The following is a 10,974-nucleotide window of genomic DNA, read 5'->3' as shown; positions in this document are numbered from 1 at the left end:
GTAGAGACGGGGTTTCACCATGTTGACCAGGATGGTCTCGATCTCCTGACCTCGTGATCCACCCACCTCGGCCTCCCAAAGTGCTGGGATTACAGGCTTGAGCCACCGCGCCCGGCCTATTTTAATTTTTTCTAGAGACAGGGTCTTGCTCTGTCTCTTAAAGTGCAGTGGTGTGATCACCGCTCACTGTAGCCTTGAACTTCTGGGCTCAAGGGATCCTCCCAACTCAGCCTCCCAAGTAGCTGGGAGTACAAGCATACACCACCAAACTCTGCTAATTTTTATTTTTTGAGACAGAGACTCACTTTGCCACCAGGCTGGAATGAAGTGGCATGATCTTGGCTCACTGCAACCTCTGCCTCCCAGGTTTATATGGCATTGTTGCTAATTGATTGCAGTTTGGCCTTTCCCCTTCATTATCCAAAACCTGGTTGGCATGGGATTATACCTCGCTTCCAACCCAGGGCAACTCTGAAGGGTCATCATAGCTCATACTCTACATGGAGTTGGCTGAAGCTTTCACTGCAACTTCCCAGCAGCCCAACTTCTCCCTCTGCCCATCCTGTTTACCTCTCTTTTTTTTCCCTTCCCTTCTGCAGGTGATGATCCCAAGAACCCAAGAACACTCCCTAAAAAATACTTGCTATTACTAATCTCCATCTCATAGTCTGTTTTCTGGGCATGGTTCTCCTGCCACAGCCTCTGGAGTAGCTAGGGACTACAGGCTGAGCCACCGCACCCAGCCTAGAATACTTTTCGATTGCTGGTTGAGTAGGGCAAGGCCAATGAGTTGAGAAAAACAGAGATGGGAAGGTTCGTTATAGTTAATCATTTCCCATTTTTGCCTTGCTTCCTTTGCCGAAGTCTGTTTGCCATCTGAGAGGGGTGGGGATTTCTTAGATCTTATGAAGCCAGACGTGAGCTCTGGCTTCATAAGATCTAAGAAATTAGGTGTGAACCAAGTATTAATAATTTTGGTGTTGCTTTTCTGTACTGCATCTATGAGAGAATAATCATTGTTCTTGGAAGGGGCAATAATACTTCTACGCTACTGCAGGACTTTGGGAAATAATGTTTGAGGATAGGAAGCACAGAATAATTATTCAAAGATGACAAGTCTTCCTGCCTCAAAATCGTTATCACTGGGATTTGAATAAAAATACCAAGGTTTTCCCATGCTTGAGGTTTTATACTCTAAGTTCTTGAACCTGAGGTCTGAAAAATAAGGCAACCTCATCCTCTCCTTAAACAGGTTAGAGCCAGTAACTTTTTATTTTTCTATGCAGACAAAAGAATTATGCAGAAAAAAACAAAAGAGACTGGGCTTTTTCTGCATTACTGAAATTCACTTTAAACATATAGTTAGCTTGCTATACGCAGAGAGCAATGGTGTTGAGAGTCCCATGATGTTAATTCAAGCCTATTTTAAACCAGATATGAGAAAGTTTCCAAACATCTTTGTGTCTCAGATTCTTCATCTGTAAAACTGCGTTATTGAGAGGATAATTTGAGACACAGTGCGCAAAACAATTTGTTAGGGCTATTATTTCTAACCCAGAAGGTGTTGACTGTCAGTAACAGTGCATTAGTTACGATTCATCGAGGGCAGCTTCTGGACTTTCTGTTTGGAAGTCCAGCCAAGGCAAAAGCAGCAGTGCGTTTAAAAATTGGAGTGAAATTCTTTCGGTTCGTGAAAGCAGTAACCTTGGAAACGAGACTGGTACCACCCCTTTCAGTCCTAAAGCTTTGTTTCTCCCGCTTTTCTGCATAATGTTTAGGGCATCGCTATTTTACGGTCTTTTTGTTTTGTCTTTTTTTTCCACATTATTAGCACAAAAGAGAAATTCCCCTTCTACAGAAGCAAGTACAAAGCTTTTCTACTCGCCCCTTTCTGGCTGTAGCTCACCTACTATTTTTTCTATTCCGCGGTCGGAGCCCCAAAGTCCTCAAAGACAAATATTTTCGCGAGGGCCAGTGTAGGACAGGAACTCCCTAGATCTTGAATCAAGGGAATCCAGTAGGTAATAACAGAAAGGATTCGGACCCAGAAACCAGAGACATCAGAGACCGCCAAATTTAACAACACCCTTTGCGACAGAGAAAACTCTCGCGAGAAAGGACTGCAAGGAGACGAGAGGAAGCAACGTTCTCGCGAGAAGATGGGGTGCCTCGGCGGAAACTTGGAGATGGCCCTCTAGGCTACTCGGCCCCAGCCAGTGGGTGGGGCCAGAGTAAATCCGCCCCCTTCCGGCTTTTTTCCCCGCCTCCCAACCGTGAGGTGCTGCGTTGGGGGCGCGGGCAGCTGGGTTCTCCCGGTTCCCTTGGGCAGGTGCAGGGTCGGGTTCAAAGCCTCCGGAACGCGTTTTGAGGAGGGGGGCGGGGAGGGGCCTGCGGCTTGCGGCCCCGCCCCCTTCTCCGGCTCTCTGCGGACCGATAAGCCCGCCTCCACCCTCTGCCGGCCCTGGGGCCGTGTCCCCCGGGCATCTCCAGCAGAGGCCTGAGCTTCTGCCTGCAGGTGTCTGCGGCGAGCCCCCTAGGGTACACCCCGATTTGGCCCCATGGTGGGTTTCGGGGCCAACCGGCGGGCTGGCCGCCTCCCCTCTCTGGTGCTGGTGGTGCTGCTGGTGGTAATCGTCGTCCTTGCCTTCAACTACTGGAGCATCTCCTCCCGCCAAGTCCTGCTTCAGGAAGAGGTGGCCGAGCTGCAGGGCCAGGTCCAGCGCACCGAAGTGGCCCGAGGGCGGCTGGAGAAGCGCAATTCTGACCTCTTGCTGTTGGTGGACACGCACAAGAAACAGATCGACCAGAAGGAGGCCGACTACGGCCGCCTCAGCAGCCGGCTGCAGGCCAGAGAGGGCCTGGGGAAGAGATGCGAGGATGACAAGGTAAGGACGACCCCGTTCTATTTCAACCCCCATAGTTTCTTTTCTCTACGGGGTCTGGGGCAGGGTGTTAATCCGGTAGCGGTTGCCCTATCCCTTACAGTACTGCAGTCCTGAAGGCTCCTTTCACCCCCAACAACTCTGTCTCTGTCAGACTTTTCCTGGTTTATCAGTGCCACGTTCTCCGGTTCCTGCCAGACAAAACTGACTTTAAATTCTGATTCTCTAGAGTGGCCTGTGTGCGGATGCCGCCTATTCTCTAAGCTCAGCTGCTGAGGTGGCAGTAGTAATCGTCTGGCCTATGTGGCCGCCTTACCTTCAAAGACACACCAATCTGGAGACTGCCAGCTTTGGTGTGGGCATTGTTGTCTCATTCTTATTCCGTGCACATTGATCAATGTTAATTTAGTTATTTAAAGAACGAAGCCGCCTCTGACTCCTCTACCTATGGTAGTCACCATATATTTTCAAAGCTGTGTGACTTTTTAAATCTCTATAGGGCGATGTATTGAATAACTAAATAATCAGCTATTACTGCTTTTTTGTGATCAAAATGTTATGATAGATGGACCCTTGAGCTATATGTGAGCCGCGCTTGTGTCTTGGACATAGTTGATCCATAATTATCTACTCAATTTGAATTGTTAATGAAATTAGCCAAAAGATTAGAGTCTAAAAATGAGTTTTTTGTTTGTTTGTTTGTTTTGAGACAAAGTCTCACTGTGTCTCCCAGGCTGGAGTGCAGTGGCACAATCTCAGCTCACTACGACCTCTGCCTCCCGGGTCCAAACGATTCTCCTGCCTCAGCCTCCCTAGTAGCTGGGACCACAGACCTCAGCCTCCCTGGCAGCTGCCACCACGCCCGGCTAATTTTTTGTATTTTTAGTAGAGGTGGGGTTTCACGGTGTTACCAGGATGGTGTCGATCTCCTGACCTCCTGATCCGCCCGCCTCGGCCTCCGAAAGTGCTGGAACTACAGGCGTGAGCCACCACACCCGGCCAAAAATAAGTTTTAAGCAATAGAATACCCTGTCAGTGTCTTCATTGAAAGAAAATAGAATGAAATTTTGTATGGCCAAGTAGCTATTAGGGTTGGTGTTTTATGCAGATGGAAAACTATACAAAGTTTTAAATAGTAAAAAGTTTAAAATTGAACTGTAACCATACTTACTACTAAATAGTCTTTATTTTCATTATCTCATTGGTAACTATAGTAATTGTTTATGACTTATGCAACTACTGTAGGTATAATAGAGTTATGAATATTTCAGGGCAGGATAGTAGATGCCTTTCTTTCTATACCCTTCTTTGGTAATCTTCACATTTTTGTGTGTAAATGCCGGTTATAATTACAAGTTTTACTTTACGCATTAAAATCACTTAAGGGTGAATCATTACAAATTAAACTGTCCACGAGCTTCTAACTTTCCTGTTGACAGCCTCTACCTTGCTTTCTTACTTCATGAAGATTAAGGCTCTCAGCTAAGTGCTTCCCTATAACCCCCTCCTCTTCACCATAACATAGACATGCTCTGACAGGGGCAGGGAATCAGTAAATTTATGTATGTGCTGCATACCGAGCTCTAAAGACTGAAAAACTTGGGCAGAGTAGGTAGAAATCCCTGAAAGTTTGGAGTATTAAAGCAAGGTCTTCCTACTTGGAATGGTTAAGCATTACAATTCACATTCTTCTGTCTGGTCTCAAAGGAAGGTCTCTTTTAGTAATTAATAACTGTTGATTACATTATTTCATCCACTGGACTGTTTTTTTTTTGTTTTGTTTTGTTTTTTGAGACAGGGTCTTACTGTGTTGCCCAGGCTGGAGTGCAGTAGCTATTCACAGGCATGATGCACTACAGCATTGAACTTGTGAGCTCAAGTGATCTTCCTGCTTCAACCTCTGAGTAGCTGAACTGCAGGTGTGCACCACCTTGCCCAGCTCTACTGAACTGTCAGTCTCTTTCAGTTTGTTTCACTTTTTACCTTCAACAGGATGTGGATGTCCCCTGTTCTAAGTAAAGAACAAAAGACTTATATATATTGCTGTCTCCCAACCAACCCATTTGTTTTTTCACTTTCATTGCTAAAGTCAAATTATCGATAGTCTACAAATGTTCCATCTACTTGTTTTTTCATACCCATCCTAATCTTAAAATGTCTGCCATCTTTCTTTCCTCCGCTTTTCTGAAACTATTCTCTTAAAGGTCACAAATAGCAGACTTCCTAGTCAAAACCAAAAAACATTTTTATTCTTACTCTCTTTGATCTCTCAGTAGTTTGGGCCTGTTGATTGTCTCTAGCTATTTAGAAACTATTTCCTTTCTTGCTTCTGTAATATTGGACTCTTCAGTCCTATCTTCTTCACTATATTCGTTGCTGGATTTATTTTTTCTTTCCAGCCACCTAATAAGGGACTTTATTCTTGAGCCTTTGCTCTCCCTTGAGAGCAGTATTCCCCAAAGTGGTGTTAAACAGAATTCTCTTCTTATAATATTTCATAGGTGGTAAGGAGAAAAAAAAGAAAACCTGTTTTGGAGGGAAATGTTAGTGTATCCTCCTCTTGGAATTTATGATGCCTGCTAGAATATAAAAGCTCTGAGAAAACCATTAGTAAAGAAGCCTAGTCAATTTTGTTTAACTCAGTCTCATTTAGTTTATTTGATCACAGGTTACTATTTTCATGGCCTACCTGTTATGGTACAGAATAATATAGCAAAGCATAATAGTTTGGGAAATATTGCGGTAGGTATCTTCTTTTTTTTTTTTTTTTAGATGGAGTTTCACTATTGTTGCACAGCCTAGAGTGCAATGGTGTGATCTCGACTCACCACAACCTCTGCCTCCCAGGTTCAAGCAATTCTCCTGCCTCAACCTCCTGAATAGCTGGGATTAGAGCATGCGCCACCACACCTGGCTAATTTTGTGTTTTTAGTAGAGATGGGGTTTCCTGAGTAGCTGGGATTAGTGCACGCGCCACCATGCCAGGCTAATTTTGTATTTTTAGTAGAGATGGGGTTTCTCCATGTTAGTCAGGCTGACCTTGAACTCCCGACCTCAGGTGATTCTCCTGCCTTGGCCTCCCAAAGTGCTGGGATTACAGGTGCGAGTCACCACGCCGGACCTGCCCTGGGTATCTTAACTACTAATAAGTGTTTGGTTAATATTCTCTGCAGCTGGCTCACAAGTTTGCATCTCTTACTTGAATGTCGGTTCTGTATATTTTTAAAAAATTTTTCTTTTTTTAGTTTTGTAGAGATAGGGTGTTGCTATGTTGTCCAGCCCTACTCTTGGCTCCAAGTGATCCTCCTGCCTTGGGCTTACAAAGTGCTGGGATTCCAGGTGTGAGCCACCATACCTGGCCACATAACAGTTTTAGATCTGGAAAATTATTGCAAAGATAGTACAGGGAGTTTCTATGTACCCCATACCCAGTCTTCCCTATTATTAACATCTTACATAAGTATGATGCGTTTGTCACAATTAATGAACCAGTGTTCATATCTTATTATGAAAGTCCATGCTTTATTCAGATTTCTTTAGTTTTCTCCTGCTGTCCTTTTTTAATTGCAAGGTCTCATCCAGGGTACTATGTTACATTTAGACATTTAAGTCTCCTTAAGCTTCTTTTCAGACTTTCCTTGTCTTTCAGATCTTTTCTTGTTTTTGATGATCTTGACAGTTTTAAGGATTACTGATTAGGTGTTTTGTAGAATGTCCCTCAATTGGGAATTGTCTGAGTCTCTTCTCAGGATTAGACTGGGATTATGGGTTTTGGGAGAAAGACCACAGAAGTAAATTACCAGTTTCAACACATCATATCATGGGTGCATTTTACAAAATGATTTATCACTATTGATATTAACCTCGATTACCTGGTGTGAGATAGTGCTAGTCAGCCTTCTCCACTAAAAAGTACTCTTAAAAATTTTTTTTTCTTTCCATACTGTACACTTTGGAAGAAAATAATTATGTTCACCCTCATTTAATGGATGCGTACTTATGCTCTTCCTCCTTAAGGGCAGAGTATCAACATAAACTATATGGAATTCTTCTGCACAGGAGATTTGTCTCTTCTCCCTTATTTATTAACTTAATCATTTACTTATTATGGACTTGTGGATATTTATTTTATACCTCGGCTTATAATCCAATATGTTTATTTTTTTGTTGCTCAAATTGTTCCAGCTCTGGCCATTGGAGAGCTCCTTCAGTTAGCTCCTTTATCCCCTCTTTACTTTATTTATTTATTTTTTTGAGATGGAGTCTCACTCTGTCACCCGGAGTGGAGTACAGTGGTGTGACCTTGACTCACTGCAACTTCTGCCTCTGCAGTTGAGGCGATTCTTCTGCCTCAGCCTCCTGAGTAGCTGGGACTACAGGTGCACGCCAGCATGCCCAGCTAATTTTTGTATTTTTAGTAGTGATGGGGTTTCACCATGTTGGCCAGGATGCTCTCAATCTCTTGACTTCATGATCCACCCACCTCGGCCTCCCAAAGTGCGGGGATTACAGACATGAGCCACCATGCCCGGCCCCTTCTTTACTTTTATAGTGCCAGAAAATACAAAGAATTTCCATATACCCTATGCCCAGTTTTAGTGTGACATACTCTTCTTACTTTTTGGTACTTTAAGGTGCTCTAGGCTCATCTTACATATTTCCTACTCCAGTCCTAGAGTCAGCCATTTCTCCAAGGAGCCCTGGTTCCTTTTATTGGAGAATGGCATTAGAAACCAAGGTCTGTGGCTGGGCACAGTGGCTCACACCTGTAATCCCAACACTTTGGGAGGCTGAGGCAGGCGGATCACTTGAGGTCAGGAGTTCAAGACCAATCTGACGAACATGGTGAAACCGCATCTCTACTTAAAAATACGAAAATTAGGCCAGACACCATGACTTATGCCTGTAATCCCAACACTTTGGGACATCAAGGTGGGCAGATCACGAGGTCAGGAGTTTGAGACCAGCCTGACCAACATGGAGAAATATTATCTCTACTAAAAATACAAAATTAACTGTATTTTTGTGGTGGCACATGCCTTTAATCCCAGCTACTTGGGAGACGAAGGCAGGAGAATTGCTTGAACCCGGGAGGCAGAGGTTGTGGTAAGCTGAGATCACGCCATTGCACTCCAGCCTGGGTAACAAGAGTGAAACTTCATCTTAAAACAAAAAAGTAAGAAACAAGCCCTGCTATTCTGAGATTCCCTCAAAGTTTTCTTATTTTTTACCTTCCCTCTAAAGGGTTTCAGCCTGGAGGAATATATTTGTTTGCTAGGGCTGCCATAACAAAATACCACAGACTAGGTGTCTTAAGCAACAGAAATTAATTTTCTCACATTTCTGAAGGTTGGAAGTCTAAGACCAAGGTGCTGGCAGAGTTGTTTTACTCTGAGGCTTCTCTTCTTGGCTTGTACATGGCAACCTTCTTGCTGCTTTATTATGACATGATAGTCCCTCTTATGCACATATCTCTGGGGTCTTTTTCTCTTCTTATAAGGATACAAGTTATATTGGATTAGACCCATTGTAACTTAAGCACTCTAAAGACCTTGTCTCCAAATATGGTTATATTCTGAGGTCCTGGAGGTTGGGATTTCAATATGTGAATCTGGGGGAAACACAGTTCATCCTAAAACAAGGGAGATCCATCAGACACAGACATACACACACACACACACACACACACACACACACACACACACACGCTTTTATTTTCTCTTTCACATACACACACACACACACACACCCTTTTATTTCCTCTTTCACACACACACACACACACACACACACCCTTTTATTTCCTCTTTCACACACGCACACACACACACACACACACCCTTTTATTTCCTCTTTCTTTTTGAGACAGAGTTGCACTCTGTCACCAGGCGCCAGGCTGGGGTGCAGTGGCGCGACCTCAGCTCACTGTAACCTCCACCTCCCGGGCTCAAGCAATTCTCCTACCTCAGCCTCCCCAGTAGCTGGAACTACAGGCACGTGCCACCACGCCCAGCTAATTTTTTTGTATTTTTAGTAGAGACGGGGTTTCACCATGTTGGCCAGGATGGTCTCGATCTCTTGACCTCGTGATCCGCCTGCCTCGGCCTCCCAAAGTGCTAGGATTACAGGTGTGAGCCACCGTGCCCAGCCAGGGCATTTCTCTTAACTTGGATTATTAGTCTCTCTCTGTCTTTCTTTTGAAGACATGGGGTCTTACTACATTGCCCAGGCTAGAATGCAGTAGCTATTCATAGGTGCGATCATAGCACACCACAGCCAGGAATTCCTGGGCTCAAGCAAAGGTCCTCCTGTTTAAGCCTTCGGAGTAGCTGAAACTACAGGTGTGCACCACTGTGCTTGGCTCCTAAACTTGGTTTCTTGCAACCTATAGCTTATAGTAAAGCTGTGTGGTCCAGGTGGGCCAAGTCAAGCTCTTGATAAATTAAAGGAGCTATTAGAATGTAGAAAAGTTCTCAAAATTGTCATTTCGTTATAAACACACACACCCATAAGCCAGTTTTGAGGTTTGAAGCTGATTAGTAAATGACTTTTTTCCACTTTAACAACAGTGATTCTCCCTGATGTAGTGAGTGAGTAATACAGCCACTCTGAAAATAAGGTTTGAAGAAATTCAGGCTGGCTTCACAAAAGAACTGACTAAAAGAAGTAGAGACCAAGGAAAGGGGACTAGTTAGGAATCTACTAAGTTCTCTATTCTTCAGTCAGAATGATGTTTTTTTTAAATTTGATCAAGTAACTCCTCTGCATGTTGAAGCACTCAGTATGTTATACTGAAGGAATCAAATACAAAACCCAGATGTCTGACCTCAGTCTTAAATAATGGTTGCATGGCATCATTTATAGGAACCAAGAAGATAGGAAAGGGATGTCTTTTGGAGGAGTTATCAGTTTTGACTGATTTGTTTAACTAAAGGCATATGCCTTTAGTTGAATGGGGAAAATATCATGTGTCAGAAAGGAGGGCGAGAAGTGTATTATACAAAAATGTTTTTTGGGGGAAATATTTTGGAATATAGTAGTAACCCCCTTATTCTTGAGAGGTTTGAGTAAATTGATTAAAATTCTTAAAATAGTAGTGCCTACTACCTGAGTGTTGCGTTAGCTGTTATTATTCTACAGCCATTTCCTTATTTCTGTCCTGCCTGTTTTCCAGGATGGGGCTCTGTCTGTGTTCCTGCCCAACATCTGGTCCCAGCCCTAGTCTACCTGCCTTACCTTTTGCTCCTGAACATCTGACCTTTTTTGTTGTTTTCAATTTCCTGATTCATTTCCAGTTAGACTTAGTTGGCTCCTCCCATAGGTGTCTCAGCTGACTCCTTACTTGCCTGTTCCTCTGTAATTTGAGTTATCATCCTTCTACAGTTTTAATATACTGCACATGATAATTCCTGCCTTTGCCTCTGCCTCACCAGCCATAATCTGGACTTTAACTGTAATTGCTGCCTCAAATTATTCATAAATCAATCAAAACTGAAAACTCCTTCAAATGATACCCCTTTTATATCTTCTTGGTCCCTATAAATGATGCCCATGCAACCATTGTTTAAGACTGAAGTTAAAAGTTTGGGTATTGTCTTTGATTCCTTCAGTATATCATATTGAGTGCTTCAACATACTGAGGAGTTACTTGATCAAATTAAAAAATGTCATTCTGACTGCAGAATAGAGAACTTAGTAGATCCCTAACCAGTCCCCTTTCCTTGGTCTCCATTTCTTTTAGTCAGTTCTCCTGTGAAGCTAGCCTGAATTTCCTCAAACCTTATTTTCAGAGTGGCTGTATTATCAGGTTAGAATTCTGCTGTCTCATTTTTAAGGTCTTCCATAGAATGGCTCCAGCTACCTTTGTCTCCAACTGTCTCCTGACCCAAATTGTGTTTTATTTCAGGCTGGTTGTTTTGCTTACTTTTGCCTGCCCACCTGCCTTTCTGTATCATGTTAATTCCTGTTTCTATGCCTTTGTTTCCTGCTGTTTCACTCTTGGCTTCTTGTCTCTTTTCTGTATATTTACTCTACCAATCTTTTTTTTTTTTTTTTTTTTTTTTTTTTTTTTTTTTTTTTTTTTTTTTTTTTT

At 43.2% G+C, this 10,974-nt stretch overlaps 1 protein-coding gene across 5 annotated transcripts in view; it reads left to right on the top strand.

Moving 5' to 3' along the window:
* Positions 1-2,159: 2,159 nt before the first annotated feature.
* The window catches only part of GOLM2 (golgi membrane protein 2), a 121,285-nt gene continuing 112,470 nt past the window's right edge, over positions 2,160-10,974 (top strand). For all 5 annotated transcript variants that reach the window (XM_017545877.2, XM_017545900.2, XM_017545869.2 and 2 more), the window contains exon 1: positions 2,160-2,885. In XM_017545877.2, coding sequence (XP_017401366.1) covers positions 2,559-2,885 — 327 coding nt within the window. In that variant the 5' untranslated portion in view covers positions 2,160-2,558. The remainder of the gene's footprint in view (positions 2,886-10,974) is intronic.

Source organism: Cebus imitator, unplaced genomic scaffold, assembly GCF_001604975.1.
Source record: "Cebus imitator isolate Cc_AM_T3 unplaced genomic scaffold, Cebus_imitator-1.0 Scaffold9, whole genome shotgun sequence".
Classification (NCBI taxonomy): domain Eukaryota; kingdom Metazoa; phylum Chordata; class Mammalia; order Primates; family Cebidae; genus Cebus; species Cebus imitator.
The sequence above is the reverse complement of the archived record's forward strand: the minus strand, read 5'-3'. Positions and strand labels throughout refer to the sequence as shown.